The 23,511-nt window shown below is 36.1% G+C and overlaps 1 protein-coding gene across 6 annotated transcripts in view; it reads left to right on the top strand.

The window, feature by feature from the left end:
• The window catches only part of RAPH1 (Ras association (RalGDS/AF-6) and pleckstrin homology domains 1), a 67,676-nt gene that overhangs the window by 14,757 nt on the left and 29,408 nt on the right, over positions 1–23,511 (top strand). For 3 of the 6 annotated variants that reach the window (XM_040475909.1, XM_040475914.1, XM_040475913.1), the window contains exons 4-8: positions 3,823–3,903; positions 9,972–10,046; positions 19,619–19,696; positions 20,098–20,257; positions 22,872–22,993. In XM_040475909.1, coding sequence (XP_040331843.1) covers positions 3,823–3,903; positions 9,972–10,046; positions 19,619–19,696; positions 20,098–20,257; positions 22,872–22,993 — 516 coding nt within the window. The remainder of the gene's footprint in view (positions 1–3,822; positions 3,904–9,971; positions 10,047–19,618; positions 19,697–20,097; positions 20,258–22,871; positions 22,994–23,511) is intronic. The other 3 variants (XM_040475911.1, XM_040475910.1, XM_040475912.1) reach the window with 3 other exon arrangements.

Here is a 23,511-nt window from a genome sequence, read left to right as displayed (position 1 = left end):
CCCCCCCCCCCCCCCCCCCCCGCCACTCCAACACCAGCACAAGATTCTGGCTTGTAAATGACACTTCATTTTAATGTGTTATAGATTCAGTTCAAAAAAGTGGTGATTCATAACTAACTTTACTAACTTTGCAGAGATTTTTGGAGTTTTTGATTGATAGATGGAAAATTTGATAGCTTGCTAAGAAAAGTTTTTGGAATTGAACATTTTTATAGCAAAATTGATGTGTTGAATTGATTGACCCCCAGATTCATTTTTGAGGTAAAAACTAGATTTGGGGAAGATAATTTTTTGTAGTAAAGTATTTGAATATTTTGTAGAAGTGGAACCTAATATTAAATAAACTATATCATTCCATGTTCCCTTTCATCTGTATTAATGTAATGACATTTAATCTTTGCACATGTACTATTTCTACTTCTGTTGTCACTTTGCATACATATATTCATTTTTGGTGAGGATGTGTTGAATTAAAAAAATTTTTTTAATGTTTAATTTTGAGAGAGAGAGGTAAGGAACGAGAGCAGGGGAGGGGCAGAGACAAAGGGAGACAGAGAATCTGAAGCAGGCTCCATGCTGTCAGTGCAAAGTCTGACGTGGGGCTTGAACCCACAAACCGTGAGATCATGACCTGAGTCAAAGTCAGACACCCAACTGACTGAGCCACCAAGGCACCCCTCAATGTGTTAAATTTTAATAACTAATGTTCCGTCATACTAACATGGTATATAGTCAGTCATCTCTTTTTGTTGAACACTTCAGATGGGAGGTTGTATGAGATGGAGTCTACAGAGAATAGATTCTTAACTTTTTATTTTGGCAGAGAACAAACTGAGGGTTGCTGGAGGGGTTTTTGGTAGGGGTAATGCACTAAATGGGCAAGGAACATTAAGGAGGATACTTGTTAGGATGAGTACTGGGTGTTTGTTACATGTAGGGGATGAATCACTGGATTCTACTACTGAAATCATTATTGCACTGTATGCTAACTAACTTGGATGCAAATTAAAATAAATAAACAAGGGGCGCCTGGGTGGCGCAGTCGGTTAAGCGTCCGACTTCAGCCAGGTCACGATCTCGCGGTCCGTGAGTTCGAGCCCCGCGTCAGGCTCTGGGCTGATGGCTCAGAGCCTGGAGCCTGTTTCCGATTCTGTGTCTCCCTCTCTCTCTGCCCCTCCCCCATTCATGCTCTGTCTCTCTCTGTCCCAAAAATAAATAAATGTTGAAAAAAAAAATTTTTTAATAAAAATAAAAATAAATAAACAAATGAAGAAACTTTATTTTGAAATAATAGGAAACTTTCAAAAACTTGAAAGAATAGTACAAAGAACTCATGAAACTCATTACTCAGATTCACTAATTTTTGGTATTTTGCAGCATTTGCTTTATTGTTTTTTTATATATACAGTTGCTTCCCCATACCATTTGGCAGTCAATTGCATTTATCATGCCCCTTTAGTCTTTAATACTGCAGTCTTTATTTATTTCCCAAGAATGGGGATATTGGCAATATACATTTGATAGGCCTCCCATGATAGAGTGATTGGCACGTTAGAGAATATGTTTTTTTTTAATTTTTTTTTCAACGTTTATTTATTTTTGGGACAGAGAGAGACAGAGCATGAACGGGCGAGGGGCAGAGAGAGAGGGAGACACTGAATCGGAAACAGGCTCCAGGCTCTGAGCCATCAGCCCAGAGCCCGACGCGGGGCTCGAACTCACGGACCGCGAGATCGTGACCTGGTTGAAGTCGGACGCTTAACCGACTGCGCCACCCAGGCGCCCCGAGAGAATATGTTTAATGAGACAGTGTAGAGAGGGCAAAGAAAAAAGTCTTTTTTTTCTTAAGAGTCATTTATTTGTCAATTATACCTCAATAAAGAAAAAACAGTTTTTTTTAAATAAAGTCATTTATTTTACTTCTGAATATTTACCAGTACTGGGCACAGTTATAGATGCCCCTCAATAAATGCATGTTGGCTGATTTTTTTTAATATAATTTATTGTCAAGTGGGCTAACATACAGTGTATATACAGTTTAGTCTTGGCTTCAAGGGTAGATTCCCATAATTCATCACTTACATACAACACCCAGTGCTCCTCCCAACAAGTGCTCTCCTCAAAGCCCATCACCCATTTTTCCCTCCTCCCCACACCCCCAGTCAACCCTTAGTTTGTTCTCTGTATTTAAGAGTCTCTTATGTTTTGCTTTCCTTTCTGTTTGAAACTATCTTTCTCCCTTTCCTTCCCCCATGGTCTTCTGTTAAGTTTCTCAAATTCCACATATGAATGAAAACATATGATACCTGTCTTTCTCTGAACGACTTATTTCACTTAGCATAATATCCTCTAGTTCTATCCACGTTGTTGCAAATGGCAAGATTTCATTCTTTCTCATTGCCAAGTAGTATTCCATTGTATATACATACCACATCTTCTTTATCCATCCATCAGTTGATGGACATTTGGGCTCTTTCTATACTTTGACTATTGTTGATAGTGCTGCTATAAACATTGGGGTACATGTGTCCCTGTGCATCAGCACTCCTGTGTCCTTTGGAGAAATTCCTAGTAGTGCTATTGCTGGTTGTAGGGTAATTCTATTTTAATTTTTTGAGGAATCTCCACACTGTGTTCTAGAGTGGCTGCACCAGTTTGCATTCCTGCCAGTGGTGCAAGAGGGTTCCTGTTTCTCCACATCCTTGCCAACGTCTGTTGCAGAAACAGTCTTGATCTGAACAAGCTTGTGGTGGGAAATCCAAGAAGCAGTAGTCATTTATTCATGCCATAAATATTTGAGTGCCTAGGCATTGCACTAGGCTGTAAGGGGTAAAACTGTGAACATAATACACAGTGTCCTTAGGAGGTTATAATTTATAGTGTGAGGAGAAAGTGCCAGTACAGACAACCAAACAATTTCAGTTTCAGTACAGTGTAGTGAGTGTTATGATAGGAAAGATAGAAATCCTTGGTTAAAAGATCATTGATGACTTCGAGAATGAATTGTAGAATGCATTACAACTCAAAGGATGCAGACTTTGGAAAAAAGATGGATGCTAGATTGCAGGAAATTGAGAGATAAGTGAAGGGTAGTATACTATAGCTGAATTCAGGAAATTTAGCAGTGAAAAGGAGAAAACACTAGTTTAACAAGAGGTGGGTCCCTAGAAGTATTAATATTTTTCTGTCTTTCCCACTCCCAATAAGCTGGACTAGTTGAATATAGAGACTGGGAATGAGGGGAAATGAATGGGATCTAGGACATACTTAATATATATTTATTCATACAGAAATGGAGAAAAAGATGAGAAAGAGGTGTGGTTCAAGGATACATTTTAGTGATGAAAATCCTCACTGAGGGATGTGATGTTCTTAGTAATGGGGTGAAATGAAGTCATACGAAGAGGTGGAAGGGTGAAACTAGAAGCTTGACCAACTTGGAAACTGCTTAGAACGAGCTTTAGAGGGAATGACTTAGGAAGTGGGGGGAAAAGACTAATAAGAGTACTGCCAAACAGCAGTCAGGGCCCAGTTGAAGCAGGAATTGGTATTAGACTTGGTGTTTGTGCATAGCTTCCCATAGAGCTCTGCTGTCTCAAAAGTAGTGAGGTTATCCTTAAGTTATCCTTAAGTTATCAAGGGTTAGATCATCTGGTTCTTTTTTATTTTTGCATAATATAATTAAAGATGCATGCAACTTTTCATTACTATTTTGTTTCAACGATTCATTTCAGTGATCTTTTTCTCTTCCTGCATGATAATGAGACTGGCCCTTTTCCACCTCCTTTACCTATCATTTTCTTCCTTCCTGCATTTTCACAGCATGCTATTTCTCTGAGATGCCCCAGCAAGCAGGCCAAGCATCATACTGACTTCACAGAAGAACAGGCTGAGCTGACACCTGTAAGTTCTGTAAACCTGTCCGTGGGACTGCTAAAATAGCAATGAAGAGGAATGCATTCTTTAGAACTCCTGATGATGAAAACTGGTCATATACCTAAATTTTTTGAATTAAAATTAAACCAGTCTTAAACTAGCAGAAAACAAATGAGCAACTGCATGAAACAGTACAACTGAATGTTAATACGGTAAGATTATATAGGTGGTAGGATATCTTTTATAAAGAAATTTTGTATCAGAACCTAAAGCTACATACTTTCTTTCTTACTCTGAAACTAAGGGCTTTTGTATATTTCTTAAGGTATGGACAAATGTGGCTGTTCTTCCAAATGGGGTTGTCAAGTAGAGTGACTCTTCCACACTGATGCTTCACTGAAAACCCAATTTCTTTCTTCAAAAATGTACCCTCTGATCAGTGGTTGACAAAGCTGGATGCTTAAGAGCTATGCTGTTCCTTATGGTAGCCCCTAGCTACATGGCTATTAAGCACTTGAAATGTGCTTAATCCAAATTGAGATGTGCTATAAAAATAAATTACACCATGGATTTCAAAGACTTAATATTAAAAATATAAATGTTAATATTTTTATTGATTACTTCTTGAAATTATATTATTTTGGATATTTTCAGTTAAATAAAAGATACTAATGTTCATTTTACCATTCCTTTTTTTTTAATGTGGTTACTAGAAAATTTAAAAAAAAAATTTTTTTTTAATGTTTATTTATTTTTGAGAGAGAGAGAGACAGAGCATGAATGGGGGAGGGTTAGAAAGAGAGGGAGACACAGAGTCTGAAGCAGGCTCCAGGCTGTCAGCACAGAGCCTGACGTGGGGCTCGAACTCACGGACCGTGAGATCATGACCTGAGCCGGACGCTCAACCAACTGAGCCACCCATGCACCCCTAGAAAATTTTAAATTTTATTTGTGGCTTGTATTATATTCAGTTGGACACTGCTGCTTCAGAATCATCTATGAATAACAAGAAAATGCGAAGTTCCTGACCCCTGTCCAACCGAATCAGATTCCCTCTGACCCTCCTTCCATTTCTTTCCATCCCCTTCCCTTGCCTGGTAATAACCTAGTAACCCAGTGAATTGATTTCATAATCCACTAGTGGGTTATATCCTGCATAGTGAAAAACACTTTTCTTACCTCACCTTCAGCCCCTCCCTTATACTCTTAAGCATCATCGACACTTGCTGTAATATTTGCATTGCCATCTACTTGTTTCAGTTCTTAATCCTTCCAGTCCCAGTACCCCCATTTTATAACAAATAATATAGATCACTATGTTTATCCCAAGTGAAATTCATAGATACTATACCCTACCTACATACCTACTTTTTAAAATAAATTTAATGCCCTAATTAATACCCATGGTGGAGAATAACCAAAAAGCAACCTATAATAATGTATCTATTTCAGTTTTTAAATGTTTGACCACCACTGTATTAAAAGACATAATAACATAATCATATACCCACTTATAATTTGGATTTAAGAAAGGTGAGCAGATCAGAAGTCATTTTTTACAGGAAAAAAGGAGAAATATGGGTGGGCCTAGAACTAAAACATTTTATGACAAATAATTGCAGACAAAACATACCTATATTTGGTAATAGAAAAAGGAAAATAACCTTAACTGAAGTAGGGATAATGTGCTGAGGCTACTTATAGGCTCAAAGAAAAGAAAATGGGGAAGTATAAAATTTTTACACATGAGTCTTATTTCTAATTGTGATAAAACCATTCACTATCTTACAAATCGGATGAGGCAATAATAAAATTATTTTGATATTTGATATTTTTACAGCATAATGCTATGCTGTAACTAGATTTCTCATTATGCTATAACTATTTTAAATAAGATAGTAATATGGAATATTTTAAAAGTCTTTATTACTGAAGCTCAGAGAAGTCCTTGCATTTCATGTCTTTTCATTAATAGTATTTAGTTCTTAATTCTGTTAAAAGGAACTTCAAATCTCTCCTGTCATTTACTTTCATGTGACAGAGTGCACAGTGATACTGTCCGTTCTGGTTTGGCAACTCTTTAAGCTAGGTTTCCATTGGTGAAATGATTTTCCAACGTAATGAATAACTCTTGGCAAACTTTTGGACAAAAGTTTATTTCACAAGGTAAATAGCATTCTTGGAAGAGTCACTGAATATTAAAATTACACAGAAATATATTGTATTTATATGTAAAACGGAGTTGGGGTCTAAGCTCAGAATGTTAGGAACAGTATTTTCCATCTATATGATTTTCTATATAAAGACAGTAAAAGTTCATGTATGATGTGGGACTTTTACCGTTATTATGTGACATTGTTCCATGCTTCAGGGCATCCAGCATTTCTGTTTCCGTCATAATAAATTCCAATAACACCCTCCTCCTCTTCATTGTGACAGTCCAAAATATCCCCATTTTCTGAAATGTCTCCTTGAAGGTAGTACTGCCCCCTTCTAGAGCCTCTGATATCTCTATTTGTTCTGTTTCTACCTCCCACAACACCCCTAGCTGCTGCTTACTCATCTTCCAGGACTCTAAGCATTTTGAGAAATACTTTCTGAGCCCCTAATTTTGCATTAGATACTCCACCTCCTACCTGCCCCCATACCTCTTAACACATTGTATTAAAGTTGCCAGTTTATCTCCCTGTTAGACTCTGAGCTTTGTGAGAGCAACGGAATGCCTATCCTGATCACCTTTGCATTTCCAGTGCCTTACATGGCTCCAGGCTCAAAGTTGAAATCTAATAAATAATTGAAAAAATAAAGGGGAAAATGGAAAGGAGAAAATAAGCTAATAAACTAGTGAAATGGATTGAAAATAAGCCACTGACTTTGTATTGTTAGTGGTGAATGAAAGAAAATCTAAGAAGGCCCTATTTAAATGAAGTGATGTGCATTTTTGTTACCAGCACCGTGTGCCATTACAGAAGACTAATTTAAGGACATGCACAAACCACTGTGGCCTTTGCTTTTCTCAGTCCTCCAACTGCATACCACTTTTCTCATCCCTCTTGCATTTTTCTCCAGTAACCAGTTCTCCTGACATCCTAGCCCACTTTCTGAGGAATTGTAGAGCAACACATGACTGGCACCATTAGGGGAAGGTAAAGTAAGTAAAGTAAGGCATTTGTTGAAGGAAGGAGTTGGCTGCTTGTGGTTTCTAGGTTTTCATTTTTGTGCTACAAATACTTAAAACTTAGAGGAAACATGCCGGCCTGGCTTCCCTCCCAGCTAGTGAGTAAGCAGTGAATACCTATGTGACTGTCCCAAGCACAGAATAATTTATGATCATGTTCTGATATTGTTTGTGGTCTAATTTTTTGGATGTGGATTATTTTTGGTACACCAGCTATGATAATATAATGATTATCTCCCTTTTATTTTAGGCTGTTTGAACCTTTTAATACTTTCTTCTTTTTTTTAATGTTTATTTACTTTGAGAGAGAGAACATGCATGCGAGTGGGATAGGGACGGGGGGTGAGGGGGAGAGAGAGAGAGAGAGAGAGAGAATGAATCCCAGGCTGACAGTGTAGAGCCTGACATGGGGCTGGATCTCATGAACTGTGAGATCATGACCTGAGTGGAAATCAAGAGTCAGGAACTTAACCCATTGCGCCACCCAGGTGCCCCAAACCTTTTAATATTTTTAAATGTATAACTTCTATTTATGAGTCTTTAAACAAATACAGTTAGGTATCATTATTTCTCACTGATTAGATCACAGGTTTCTTTTTTAGTGATTTGAAGTCTTGAGGTGATTTGAGTTTGAGGACTAATTGAGTAAATCCTGTATGATTTTTAAGTTTAAACTCAAATTTAATGTCTGGAATTATATTCACCAAATAATAGTTCATTTTGATGGCATGAAGCAGATTTTTTAAATTTAATTTGAAATATAATTTTCTGAATATAGATATTCTACTTATTTGAGGGATCTTTTTCTGAAAAAGTAATCTTTGAATAAGATAAAGGAAATAGGAGTAGGTTTTTAAGAAATAGTTTTCTGTGTATTTTACATAATTGTGTAAGAATACATTTGTTTCCAGGGACACCTGGGGTGGCTTAGCTGGTTGTGTGTCTGACTTTTGATTTCATCTCAGGTCATGATCCCAGGGTTGTGGGACTGAGCCCTGCACCGGGCTCCATGCTGAACCTGGAGCCTGCTTGGGATTCTTTCTCTCTCCCTCTGCCCTTCTCCCTCCCTTGCATGTGTGGGGTCTCTCTCTCTCTCTCTCTCTCTCTCTCTCTCTCTCTCTCTCTCATGAATAAATAATAAGTAAATAAATAAATAAATGTTTAAAAATTAAATAAAATACATTTGTTGCCATTGCATGTGAGCAAAAAATGAATGGAAGAGCAGTGAAAGTTATAGTTGCTCTTTTTAATTGTCCTTCCCAGTTTTCTCCTTGGTCTTAGTGGATTGTTAACCTCAACAATTAAATAATTAAATTGCAATTTTAGAAATTTCTCTTGCCCTGCGTCTTTATGGATAAGCCAACTAATCTTTTCCTTCAGGAGGATTATACTATTTAGGTAAATGAGGACCTAGAGATAATTGTCTCTGTTCTTGTTATTGTTTGATCCTGTTAGTGCTAATCTTAATGAATATGCCCAATTTTTTTAACCTTAGTTTTTTTTTACTTTGGTTTTTTGTTTGTTTGTTTGTTTGTTTTTGTTTTTGCAGGAATGGGTGAAAGGGGCAGGTATGCTTATAAGGTTCATCTTGTATTAAAGCATAAATTATATAGACAATCAAATATTAAGTAGCAAACTCAACTCAGTGTAGTGTAGATATGAGCAAAGATTAAGTTAATATTCTTTTCTGTAACAGTGTTTCTAATCTTAGAATAGAATTAAGATTAGAATTAATATAAGATTAATCTTAATGGAATATTAACCTTAGAAGTAGTGTGTTTTATTATCTCTGACAATTTTCTGAGAGTGGTTGCTACTCTAGTTCACTTAAATTTCTTTCCAAAGAATTTTTTTCTCAAGAATAACTTGGTATACAGTTATATTTATAAAATATATATTTATATATTACAAAATATAACTTTATATACAGTTATATTTATAAAATGTAATATCATAGAGTATTTTCTGTAATTCCACTCAGCAGTGTCGATGTATTGTTTTAAATGGTGGTTAGTAACTACATAGCTTTAAAAAATAAATTCTAATTCAGAATTATTTAGGGACAGGCAAGTTTGAATTACATATATATGGAAACAACTATAATTTATACTCTGTGAGTTCAAATACAATTGCATGAACTTACGTTGAATATGTTACTAAAAAGTTATTAAGGGGGAAAAGGATAGTTAGGAACTTCATTATTCACAAACCATTCTTATGAAAATATATTAAATGCTTGAATTTAATCAGTGTAAAGAAACTATACTGTTAATATTTTGTTTATGTCATTTGTTTGCTATGTAAGTCCTTTATTGTGCAATATAGTCCTATTAGTGTTGATATAATGAGTGAATTGATAAGATTTTATTGAAAACAGATGATATCCACTAGGCAAAATATTTGTGGACATTTTTTTCTCTTGGTGTAGCTATCATTGAATTGATCAGAAATACTTGCAGAGTTTTTGAAATGATATAGACTTGTTCTATTTTCATAAGAATATACTACCTAAAGCTATATAGGTCTCTATAGGCTTTAATAAGAGTAAGGAATACATTTAGTCATTGGTCTTCAACACCTATTTATCTGTGCGGTGTGCACAGCACTCACAAACATTGCCTAAGAAGACCAACTGGCTCTGTGATCTGTGCAGTGCATGGTCCATTTTCTCAGAGTGAGGGACCACCAGGAGTCAGGTAGGGCATGCCTGCTGGCATAGATGGTGTCTGCCTCTCCATCCTTTTCTTCTTCTTTTTTTTTTTTTTTTTAAAGTTTTCTTATGAACACATTTCACTGTAGGAAAGAGACATGAGATTAATGATAGAGAATCATTCTTTGTCTACTTTATATTTTAAACACATAAAATCTCTGCTGACTTCTATTGCCTTTTTTGTTTTTCTCTCTTTTTCTGCACAAGCACTCCTATCTGGACAGGGAAACCTCCCTTCTTCTGAGAAACATTGCAGGAAAACCTTCTCATTTGCTGACCAAGGTGATACTTCTTCTTTCCACCTGCATGTAAATATTTGTTTCCTTTTAGGTAGAATATAATTTCCAGTTTTGATTGTGCTCTCAGATTGTACTTTCTTATTTAAGCACTTTTGTTGTTAGTAGAGTTATTTTTTCTCTTACTGAAGGTAATTATTTATTGATCTTAATGACTTAAGATATAATGACTTAATATTCTGCTCTCAATATCAGAAAATATTGAGAGTGGAAAATATTTTCCATAATTTTTCACTAGTTTTTAACTTTTGTAAATGACCTGACCAATCTAGTTTAACATTTTATTTCATTTTAAAGCCAAAAAACATTGCTTTAATTTTAACTTTCATTACTAGTGGTTATCCATGCTCTGAGTTTCTTTAGCAAATTTTGTTCTCTAATTCTTGTTTGCATTATAAACACTTTGTTTAATTAAAACATTTATTTATATAAACAGAATCTTACTTTAATTTACATTAGTTTAATCAAATTGGAAGAGAAAGCTGTAATTTTAATTTCTCAGTTCTCTGCCTTCAGAATGGTTTGAATTGGTCCAACTGGATTTTCACTGGGCTGATATTTTACATCAATTTAAAATCCTTTAAAAAAAAAAGGGTGGGGGGAGGCGAGGCGGTGGTGGGTTTTAAAAAAAATCCTTTAGCCACTGTCTTTATTAACTAAGGAATAACAGAATAGGGAAGCTGAATAGATTTTTACCTCTTTTCAAGTCATGTTTTTATTTCATTATCTTATTTAAATACTGTTAAATTCAAGAATGGTTCAAGAATGAATTCAAGAATTCAGACTTGGTTATAGTTTCTTTGGAATATGTGTGGTGATAATGGGTAATGTGTGTTAAGTTATTATGTCTGAGGGTTTTTTAAAAAAATGTATTACTTAACCTTATAAACTTGTGAAAGAGGGTAATAAGGCTAAAATTAAAATCTCTCTGAGAGGAGCAGCTCAAAGACCCATGAGTCCACAGTGAAATCCTTTCTCTCGCTTGAGTTTCTCTTTAAAGTGATCTAGGAGGGGCGCCTGGGTGGCGCAGTCTGTTAGGCGTCCGACTTCAGCCAGGTCACGATCTCGCGGTCCGGGAGTTCGAGCCCCGCGTCGGGCTCTGGGCTGATGGCTCAGAGCCTGGAGCCTGTTTCCGATTCTGTGTCTCCCTCTCACTCTGCCCCTCCCCCGTTCATGCTCTGTCTCTCTCTGTCCCAAAAATAAATAAACGTTGAAAAAAAAAAAAAAATTTAAAGTGATCTAGGAATGGGGTAGAAGCAGCTTATGGTAGGGAAATGTAGAATTCTAAGCAGATAATAGCCACGTTATACTTTATAACCATAGCAAAGTTTTTTCCTTTCCTCAGCTCCTACTCTGTTTACTCTCTGTCTCCCCAGCATCCACACTCATAGCTTCAACTAGGATCTCTGTTCTAGATGAGATCTCTTCACCTGAGAGCAACATATTTCCAGATCGCTATCGCATTTCTTAAAGATTACCAGCATTTTCCCAGCATCTCCACTCCTACAGATCTCTAGCTTTGTTACTCACACTTACCCTGGGGCCTCAGTTTATGTCCTTCTTCTTGTGACATTTCTGTTTCTGTTCAGAATGCTGCCACTGTCCTCGTTACCCAGGTGTGAGCCCTCGTTACCATCGATAGTGCCTTTCTTCTCAGTTACTATCTTAAAGCTACAATGAAGAAATTGCAGGATTCGGCTCACCCATCCATTTTATTACCATTGCTACCACCCTAAAATAGGCGCTTACCTCTTATCAGGCTACCGCACTGGCCTCTTCATTCTTGCCTCTCTTTCCTCCAGTCCATTTTGTATACTGCACTCAGATGTAACATTTTACCATTTCTGTTGTTTATTTATTGAACAAATATTTGTTGAGTCAGGTATTATGCTAGGGGCTGAGATACAGCTTTGTATAAAATGGACATATCCCTCTACCCTCAGGAGCTCACAGTCTACTTAGGAACACAGATAAAAAAAAATATTAACAAGCAAATAGAAGCAAATTCTAAATTATGTTAAATACTATGGAGGAAGCAAGGTAAAACAATAGAGAGTACTGGGGAGAATATTAGGAATACATTTTCTTTAGATGGTAAAATCAGAAAAGACCCTTCTAAATGGGCAGCATTTAACCTAAACCTTGAAGGATGAAAAGAAGCCAGCTTGAGGGTGAAGGTTAGTGTTACATATAGATAGGCTCAGGGAGAAGAGTTAGGTAGGTTTGAGAAGTTGAAAAAAAGGCTATGTTGCTGGAGCCACAGTAGTTGAATGTAGATAGGAGTGGTCTTGATTTGGGTTTGGAGAAGTAGGCAGGAACCAGATTGTTCACAGCATGCTTAAAGAGTTTGTATTTTTTTTTCCAAATGTAGTGGCAAACTGTTGAAGAGAATAACTTCATTCAACAGACACATGCCATGTTCACAACCCTGGGGCTTTGGCAGTGAACAGTACACAGTTCCTATCTCGGGGAGAGTTATCCAGTCAGTAACTCTCATTTCCCTCTGCCCAAGAGACAGTGATACCAGCTGCAGCATCAGAGCCATCTCTGCTCGGATTATCTCCTTCTCCCATTACCTAGGTGTTGGAACTGCTGGTCTATATAGCCAACACCTGGCTCCAGCTATGTCCCTGCTTACATACAACAAGAAATTTGAGCAAGAATGTGATTCATTAGCATAGAACCTAAACACATAGGCTGGGATGGGGCATGGAGTCAAGGAGGTGGTAGAAATCCCCAGATAACCCATGCTGCAGGAGCTTCTCAATGTCAGTGTCCTCAATACCACAGAATTTGGCTGTTGTGAAGCTAAAATGAATTTATACCTCTTGCATGCCACCTTTGTGGCAGTCTGGTTCCCTTTACCCAAAAAGCATCATGCCCCAGTTACGACCCACCTCTTATATGCACTTTTCCAAACTAAGACATTGTGACACCCAGTAGAATGAACATAGTGGCACTGTGCTTAAGCCAAGGCAGCAAAGGGAATGTTTTGTTTTGTTTTGTTTTGTTTTGTTTTGTTTTGTTTTTCCATATAAATCCAGTTGTCCCTATACCTCTATTACCGAACTAACTATCCTACATACAGTTCTGAGCCGGGAACCTCTGCAAAAACCATACCAACCAGTTTCTTCTAAGAATGGCATTAGTGCCAGCACAGAACTATTTTGCCATAAATGGAGCAGTGGACAAAGGACACATTGTTGATCTGATGCCCTTAAAACTCTGGGTACCATTCTAAATGCCTTCCTTGACCTCCTCATCTAACAATGTGTTTTTGTCACTCTTTACTCCCTTACCCTGCTTTATTTTTTTCCGTAGGACTTATCCCTGACTGACTTATCATACATCTATTTCTTTATTGTTTTATCTCCTTAAATGTAAGCTCCTTGAGAGCAGGAACTCTCTCCCCTGCACTCAGATCCAAGCCTGCATAGTCTCAACAAACATCTGTCACATAACACAGTGGTCCTTTAGTGACTTCTAAGGACTGTTAATAATGTTAACCAACATTTTCTTTGCTTCAGGGAAGTTACAAAAATGCTATTATATTACTGTAAGTCTTTTCATTTTTCACAAGCAGTTTTTATTTACTGCTTTCCCATAAGTTTGTGCTATAACGTTTAAGAACAAAAGGAACTGTGACAACATTATAGTGGAGAGAGCAAGTAGTTAGTCATTTGGTAACTGCCGGTATGATCTTAGAAAGATTAGGGGCGCCTAGGTTGCGCAGTCGGTTGAGCGTCCGACTTCATCCAGGTCGCGATCTCCCGGTCCGTGAGTTCGAGCCCCGCGTCGGGCTCTGGGCTGATGGCTCAGAGCCTGGAGCCTGTTTCCGATTCTGTGTCTCCCTCTCTCTCTGCCCCTCCCCCGTTCATGCTGTGTCTCTCTCTGTCCCAAAAATAAATAAAAAACGTTGAAAAAAAAAATTAAAAAAAAAAAAAAAGAAAGATTAGTCTTTCTGGGCCTTGGTTAATCAGTATAATGGATATAATAATGATATTGGCCTTTTATAATTCAGAATTAAGTGAGATACTATGTGCAAGAATGTCTCATAGTGTGTGGCAAGTTTTAGGTGTTCAGTTAATGTTAAATGTCCTGATTTCTCCAAGGAAATAAACTAGTTGTTACTATTATTATTTGGACTCTAAGTAGTAAAGAGTAGAACATTTCATAGGCATTGAGCTATTTACCACTCAAAGTTTCCTTGGAATCTTTTTAAATTTACATAACTTTTTGTAAAATGTGAAGCTAGATCCCAAAGAAACTGCTAACCACTTTTTAACCCCTTAATTTCAGTTGGATTTGTTCTGAACCATCAAAGCCTTAATAATTTCTTAGTTGAAGGAATTCATTGGCCATCTCTTAGCAACTGTCACTCTTTCTGTGAAATTTTAATTTTTACACTAAAGAGAATGCTTCAACACTGTGTAACCACAGCATTGGCTTTCATTTAATCAGAAGATCTTCACTGAGTTTTGTTCTTTATGTAAATTTGAAGAGGCTTGGCATTTGATGGTTATTGATAGCCCCACAGGAGTTTTTCAGGTTGAAAATGGGTTGTCTTTTGCTCTTTTAAGAGACAGGGTAGTAGAGAAAGTTGTTGTATGTGTGAGATACCTTTTACTTATGTTTAGGATGGCTGTGGGACAAACAATGTGGAGAAAAGGGATAGTCAAAAGATAAGGGGCAGAGAAGGCTTAAGACCTGAGGGTTTCTGCATTAACAAAAAGAAGAGAACATGAGATGAATAAAGCTTTGTTCTTTGTATTGAAGTCAGTTTATAAATAAACTGCCATATGTCTTCTTACTATATAATCTAAACATATCAACAAAGAGTGATCTTTATTGTACACTTTATGAACTTAAAACAATTTCTTCCTCTCCTAGGTTGTTAGGGTCAACATAATAATGTAGGTGAAATCAACCTTTCCGAGGAAGAGGTTATCCATAAGAAGCATAAAATGCTATGATCCTGCAATTTGATATAAATATTTTTATTTTCAGTTTTGCTCCAGTGATGATATTCAGACTCTAAAATCTAAAAGTAAGAGGTATCTTGATCAGTTGTTTCTTCAAAAAGCTTCTAGCAAGGATCATCCTTGTTAATAAACTGGAGAAGAATAAAGTAAAATTTGCCTAGGTTGACATTAAGCACATAGTTCTTAAATTTGAACTTGATATAGTTTTAAAACAGATCAAGAGTAGTATTTTAAGTACGTGGAAGGGCTGAATTTGGATGTTAAAATAGCCCCACCTAGGGGCATCCGGGTGGCTCAGTCGGTTAAGCATCCGACTTGGGCTCAGGTCATGATCTCATGGTTCATGAGTTCAAGACCCCACGAGTTGGAGCCCCGCATTGGGCTCTGTGCTGACAGTTCAGAGCCTGGAGCCTGCTTCGCATTCTGCGTCTCCTCTCTCTGGCCTTTCCTCCACTCACTCTCTGTCTGTCTGTCTGTCTCTCTCTCTCTCTCTCTCTCTCAAAAATAAAGAAACAACAACAAAAAAAATTTCTACCTAGTCCCACCTAGGGTGCTTTACATAAAGATGGTTTCTTACTGATGACTAGGAAATCTAATTGGTTTAATATATGTCAAATGGTTGCACTGTATCTCTTGTTTCATTAATTCTTTCTTCTGGTGTGTCAGCATTTTTCCTGTTAGCCTGTGGAACAAAAACTTCATTGAAACTAATCTTACAATTGAATGACTTTTTTTTAATCAGTGCTTCAAAAGGTAGCACTGGTTGTGTTCTTTTGTATTTGGCAAATAATATTATACTAAAAGGGGAATATGAAAATATTATTTTTATATTTATAACCAGTATCAGAATGCAGTATTCAAATTTGTATATTCCTTTTTAAAATAAACTTTATGTTTGTAGAGAACTTTTAGATTCACAGTAAAATTGAGGGGAAGGTACAGAGTGATCAACATCCCCCACCAGAATGGTACATTTGATACAACTGATGAACCTTTGTTGGCATATCATTATCACCCAGAATCCATAGTTTACAGTAGGGTTCCCTCTTGGGAACCCTCCAGTTTATTAACAAGGACAGTCTTGGATTTGAACAAATGTATAGTGACATGTATCTAACATTGTATCATGAAGAATAGCTTCACTCCACTTATCCCTCCCTCTTCCCCAACCCTGGGCAACCACTCATCTTTTTACTATCTCCATAGTTTTGCCTTTTTTTAGAATGTCCTGTTGTTGGAATCATAGTGTGCAGGGTGCTTGGGTGGCTCAGTTGGTTAAGCATCTGACTTCGGCTCAGGTCATGATCTCACGGTTTGTGAGTTTGAGCCCTGTATCAGGCTCTGCACTGCCAGTGCGGAGTGTGCTTGGGACTCTCTCTCTGTCCCTCCCCGACTTGGACCCACGCATGCCCACTCTCTTTCTCTTTCTCAGATAAATAAATTTTAAAAAAGAAAGTGGAATCATATAGTGTGCAGCCTGTTCAGATTGGCTTCTTTTGCTTAGTAATATGCGTTAAAGTTTCCCTGATGTCTTTTCATGGCTTGATCATTTGTTTTTAGCACTAATATTCCATTGTCTGGATGTAGCACAGTTTATCCATTTACCTACTGAAGGATATCTGGGTTGCTTCCAAGTTTTAGCAAATTTATAAATAATGCTGCTATAAACATCTGTGTGCAGATTTTTGGGTAGAGGTAAATTTCACCTTATTTGGGTAGATACTAAGGAGCATGATTACTAGATCATATTGTGAGAGCATGTTTAGTTTTATAAGAAACAACCAAACTATCTTCCAAAGTGGCTGTACCATTTTGCATTCCCATCAGCAATGTATGTGAGTTCCTTTTGATCCACAACTTTACCAACATTTGATGTTTTCAGTGTTTTAGATTTGGGCCATTTTAATAGGTTGTGTAGTGGTATCTCGTCTTAATTTGCAGTTCCCTAAAGACATATGATATTGAGCATCATAGGCTTATTAGCCACGTGTGTATCTTCTTTGGTGAGTTGTTCGTTTGTGTCTTTTACCCATTTATTGGGTTCATTTTCTTGAGTTTAAGAGTTCTTTAGTATATATTTAGATAAAGATAGTCCTTTATCGGATAAGTCTGATAAATATTTTGCAAATATTTTTTCCTAGTCTGTAGCTTGTCTTATCCTCCTGAATATTCTTTTTCTTTTACAAATGTTTTTTGGGGGCGCCTGGGTGGCGCAGTCGGTTAAGCGTCCGACTTCAGCCAGGTCACGATCTCGCGGTCCGTGAGTTCGAGCCCCGCGTTGGGCTCTGGGCTGATGGCTCGGAGCCTGGAGCCTGTTTCCGATTCTGTGTCTCCCTCTCTCTCTGCCCCTCCCCCGTTCATGCTCTGTCTCTCTCTGTCCCAAAAATAAATAAAAACGTTGAAAAAAAATTTTTTTTAAAAATAAAAATGTTTTTTGGCTTTGGAGACAATTTTTTTAACTTCTGCAGAATAATTATAATGTTATAAAAGTATTTGGCCTTCTGGAAGTTCATGTTTATATTACAAATACACAAAGCATTGATTTTGCATATCAGTCTTTCCTCACCAGACTTTGAGGTTTAAATTTGCTTTTCAGAGACATGAAGTAAAACTTGAAAATATGCCTTGATAAATTTTTCTTCTCTATAACAGCCATTCATACTAATACAAAGATGTGGGAAATGAGCCATGAGGAACATAAGATCATTATCCCATTGAGAAAACATTTGTAAGACTCGTGCTTCCTTCTTTCCTCTCCCCCCACCCAAAAAAAAAAAAAAAAAAAAAAAAACAACCTGTCAACTGATTTCATAAAAACCACTGGAAATGCTAGTATTCAAAATTCCTTTCTAGAGTAGTGCTGTACTTAGAAACCCAGGGTTTGGTAATTTAATAATGGTTTGTTTCTCTAAGACACAGAATTCTAGAAACTAAGTTTTAATGACAGTAGCATAGTTTTCTCACTGTATAGCCTGCATTAAAAAGAAAAAAGAAACTTACTGTGAAATACACAGGCAACATATTTCATGTTGTTTATTTGCATAAAAGGAGGGGGTGGATACAGGATTTAATCCTTTAATCAAATGAATATACCTAGAATAGTCTAAGAATCAAGTCTTATCTTACCCCCTCCATTGTTAAAATAAAGTTCTTTGTTCCCTAATTGGGTTTACAGATAGTATTTCCACGCCTCAGTTATTATGTTAATTCACTGGCTCCTTTCATTGAAAAGGATCTGATTTCTGGCAAAGGAGCCCAGTATCTTCTCTAACCACTATTTTCTTCTCTGTTCTACAGAGTAGTAACTATTAAGCTTGAAATGAGGGAAGATAGCCTAGATTATGAAATGGAAAGAGAATAGTTCAGAAACAAGAAAGACAACAATTTAGGAGAACAGGGAGTAAATCTTATAAATGAAGTTCGTTTTTGTTTTTGACTCTGGAAGCTTTAGCTTTTTCGTGAAGAGTAACATATGGATTGTATTTTTTAATCATAATCCAGAGCAGGTAAAGTTGGCTGATATAACCAGGGTTTTCTTTTGTTTTAAGTCTTATATTAAATATAGGAATGTATAAGATGGTAGTGTATGTTTTTCTTAGATATTTTCCAGAGTAATCAAAAGCTTAGAAATAGAAAGTAATCCTTCATAAGTGAAGATTTACTTATATGAGTTTTTCTCAACTGGAGATTAAGGCTACAGTATACAATGGCCTATTGCTGGAAAGTGTAAGTAAGTACCAGTATTACAGTACTATATGTTATTTTAGGAAAAACTAAACTGTGTAACTGTAGTTGTAGTTCTTGATAATTTTATTACTACTTATCTAAATTTTATAAAGAAGTTACTAGAAATTAGATATTTGGAAAATTATATTTGAAATTATATTTGAAATTTTACAAATTTCATCAGTGAGTTAGTAGAAACAAATTTGAGTTTAACTGACATAAGACATTGGTTATATTGTATATTTTTGAAGGTAGAATGAAACCTAGTGTATAATGCATTCTTCTCTATCTGAATTGGTATATTAATGAGAACATACCTGTATTTTTTATTAGGGACTTTTATGTCAGTGCAAAGAAATAAACTGATACTTTTTTTTTTTTTTGCTGTTTATGATGAAGATACATTTTTAGTATAATAGAACAAAACATTAGTATGCAGAAGATTGCCCGGACTTCAGAGGCGAGTGTAAATTCAGAGTTGAGGGATTGTGTAGGTGTGACAAAGTGGCAGGACCATACCACAGCACATTATGCATTCCTGTTTCTCCTACCTCAGAACCTGAAATTTATTTGCTTCAGATTGATAGATTTACTACATTACAGATTGCTTTTCCTTTAGAAGGTGGAATCTGGTCTTATAAGAGATCTTCAAGTCTTCATCTTAAAAATGTTCTTTGTATGTCTGTCTTACTTAGTGAGTAGGGTTATTTTTTAAATGTGCTCTATGTAAGTGGCTGAAGTTATATTCTTACTAAAATTCAATGCTGGCAAACATCCTTAAGATAAAAAGACTTTTCAAAAATTCTCATTATTTTAGCATCAGTTTACCTGAAGTGCTTTGTGTTCACAGGAAGAACAGGCAGCAAAATTGAAAGCTGAGAAGATCAGAGTTGCCCTGGAGAAAATTAAAGAGGCTCAAGTGAAAAAGGTGATATTTGGGTGTTTTCCGGGTTTGGGATTTTTAAAATCAGATTTATAAAGAATTGCCTTGCTTATATACCATACTTCTAAGGTACGGAGAGATAGAGGGGTATTTCTTCCTAATACATTTTCCGCATGTATTTTTGGAGATAAAATGTATTATAAAGAAATAACTTTGTTTTAAATTCTAAAACACAATTGTCTTCTGATAACCTTAAAAATGCTTTAAATTTGTTTAGGTAGGTTATTTGATACCTAATTTTAGAGTTTCTTGCATAATAAAGTCATTATTTGTGTTTTAATTTATATTTAACTAAGAACATTACTCAGAACATTGCTTGATATTGGAAGAAATTTCTAGAATGCCTATTTTTCGGTTTGTTTTTGATTTCCTTTTACCTGTTATAGTTGGTGATCAGAGTTCACATGTCTGACGATAGTTCTAAAACAATGATGGTGGATGAGAGGCAGACGGTGAGACAAGTACTGGACAACCTAATGGACAAATCCCACTGCGGTTATAGTTTAGACTGGTCACTCGTAGAAACCATCTCTGAATTACAAATGGGTTAGTAGTATAATTGCTTTACTTACTTTTTCGTTTCTATGTAATTCTAACAGCTTGCATGTTAACAAAAACACTTTGAGACATCTATATATATTTTTTTCTATATATAACTTTGGATTTCATACACTATCTTTTTTTTCATCAAGTATTTTGAGATTTCTTTGAATGCAAGATCATTCCCAGTTTCACTTCAGATCTTATGGCTAAAACTTTTTTTTTTTTAAGTAAGAAAATACTTTTTCCCTTAAGTAACTGCATAAATAGACACACTTGCTAAAAATCATTATATCTATTCACATTTGTTCTGAGTTCCTTATTTTTTTAAAAACAAGTCTTACCTTTTTTTTTTAATGTTTATTTTTGAGAGAGAGACAGAGTGCAAGTGGGGGAGGGGCAGAGAGCAAGAGAGGGAGGGAGACACAGAATCTGAAGCAGGCTCCAGGCTCTGAGCTGTCAGCACAGCCTGACGTGGGGCTCGAACCCACAAACCATGAGATCACGACCTGAGCCAAAGTCCTATGCTTAACTGACTGAGCCACTGAGGCATCCCTGTTCTGAATTCCTTAGACCAGCATTTGACTTTTAAAAGGGAAAACATAAAACATCTTTTTTATTTTTAGCTAGATGTACTAAATCTTAGTTTTCTATGATTTGTAATGTAGTGTGGTATTTTCTAATTTTAAAAATTCCTCATTTTTAATGCCATCATGGACTCTTTAAAAAGTTTTCTTTTTATATTATTAGTTGTGTGATTATAGCAACCTGGCAATTATTATTTTATTAGGTATTATTGAATCAGTAATTAATTTCAACTTTATATTTTATTTTAAAAAGTATTTGCATTGCTCTTCCTACCTCTTGTATCTTTAAATATTTCACAGCAGTAGGGGCGCCTGGGTGGCGCAGTCGGTTAAGCGTCCGACTTCAGCCAGGTCACGATCTCGTGGTCCGTGAGTTCGAGCCCCGCGTCGGGCTCTGGGCTGATGGCTCAGAGCCTGGAGCCTGCTTCCGATTCTGTGTCTCCCTCTCTCTCTGCCCCTCCCCCGTTCATGCTCTGTCTCTCTCTGTCCCAAAAATAAATAAAAAACATTGAAAAAAAAAATTTAAATATTTCACAGCAGTTTCCAGAGAAATAAAAGTTTAATTATTCTTTGGTCACAGAACACACATACATCACCCCCAAAACTAAGCCATAAGTTATTAGTTTATTAACATGTATAAAATATATTCTAATAATGCTGATAACTATTCTGAGAGAATTAGAAAGGTTTGAGTTTATAGGTATGGCATCATGGTACACAGAAAATGTTTGGATGCTAGTTTTTGGAATATATCCAGAGCTATAGATTAAAGACCCACATATGTAATATTTCTCTATTACAATTAGCTACAGTATCTTAACAAACTGTTAATTTAATCATATATGGCACAGTGCTTCAAACATACATACTTCAGACAGTATGTGATCACTCAGTATTTGTTGAATGAATAAAACGAGGGACTACTAAGTACCCAAAATAAGATGGTGAAAACAAATTATAAGAACTGTCAATTATTCAGTTAAACAGTAAAGATTATTAAGGACGAATAAACAAAATGTAAAATGCACCTGCTTGCCAAAGATCTATTACAATACTAAAGACACAGAAAGATTGAAAGTAAAAGGAGTGTCAAAGATACTCACTAAAAAAAAAAGATAACTATGTTAAGATCAGACAAAATAGACTAAGCAAAATGCATCACTAGGAAAGGAAACCACACATCTTCACCAGGAAGATGTAATCATTCTAAATGTTAATCTAATAATGGCAATACAATGTATAAAGCAAAAGTTGACAGAACTACCAGGAGAAATTCACAAGTCAGCCTTTGTAGTAGAACTTTTTCACCTAAGAATCTCTTCAGTGATCAGTATAATCAAGCAGACAAAAAAGGATATAGGAGATTTGAAAAATAAGTTTGATCTAATAGACATATTAAGAACACTAATAACAGGACAGTGTGCATTCTTTTCAAGCAGAGATGGAATATTTTCAAAAACTGATTCAAATGTCAGTCCATAAGCACCTGAAAGGAAATTTCAAAAAATCCATATCTAGGATGTGTTCCTTGAACATGGGTTAATATATAAGACATGTTCTTTGATTCCTAATTTGGAAATTAGAAAATCCATCTGTTTAAAATTAAAACCAATAGACCAAAGAAGAAAACATCTTGGAAATTTTTTAAATGATAAGAACTAAATACTATTGGGAATACTTAATATAAGAATTTATGAAATGCAACTAACATGCTGGGGGATTTTGGTGTTTGTTTTTTCAAGGGTGGGATGGCAAAGGCTGAAGGCTGAGGAAGACGCAGAAGTCAGAAGACCTAGATTTTAGTCCCAATTCTTCCATGTAGCATCTGTGTGACTTTGCTGAAATCAGTTAACACCACTGGGCACATTTCCTTATATGAAAATAGAGGGAAGACCAGATAATCCCTAAGGGCCAGGGACTATAATGTCAGTTAAAATTGTGTGGTTCCGCTCTGAATTACTTCACAAGGTTGCATACCTTTGATGCAGGTCTGATGAATACTAACAAAATATTGATATTTTATCTTGGGACAGAGAGAATCTTTGAAGACCATGAAAACTTGGTTGAAAATCTTCTTAATTGGACAAGAGATAGCCAAAACAAGCTTATATTTATGGAACGTATAGAAAAATATGCACTTTTCAAAAACCCACAGGTGAGACTGAATAACTTACAGAAGCCATGATTTCTAAATGTTCACCTTACATTATTCTATTACTTTTAAGTTAATAGAGTTTAAAACAAAAAACAAAAAACTGACAACCACCTGGTTGGAGCATTGTGGTTGCAAAACCTCATGGGAGCATTCACTATTGCTGAAGTGGAAGGTCTGCTGGGGCCCTGGTGTCAGGCCTCAAAGAGGCTACCAGTCTCACAGAGCCAGATGGGGTGAGCCTTTGGGGCATCAGAAGGAACTCCAGGGAGATACCAGGTTTCTCCTCTTTGTAATCCAGAGCTGTTGAACTCAGCTGTTTATTTGGTGAGCTTCTCATCTATCAAAGAAAAGTACTTTCATATTTAAATTCTCTACTTCCTCCATTTATCCAGTTGACACTTTATTTTGACTTTTTAAAAAATCTCAATAACCTTGATTATAAATGATTCTACCTTCTAGTTTAAGTTACCTTGATTTATTTGGCATCTTTGCTTATTTCAGAATGTTTAATACTTCCT

The sequence above is a fragment of the Herpailurus yagouaroundi genome, unplaced genomic scaffold (assembly GCF_014898765.1).
Source record: "Herpailurus yagouaroundi ecotype Mexico unplaced genomic scaffold, PumYag 140, whole genome shotgun sequence".
Lineage (NCBI taxonomy): Eukaryota > Metazoa > Chordata > Mammalia > Carnivora > Felidae > Herpailurus > Herpailurus yagouaroundi.
Note: the sequence above shows the minus strand (reverse complement) of the source record. Positions and strands in the feature narration are given on the sequence as shown.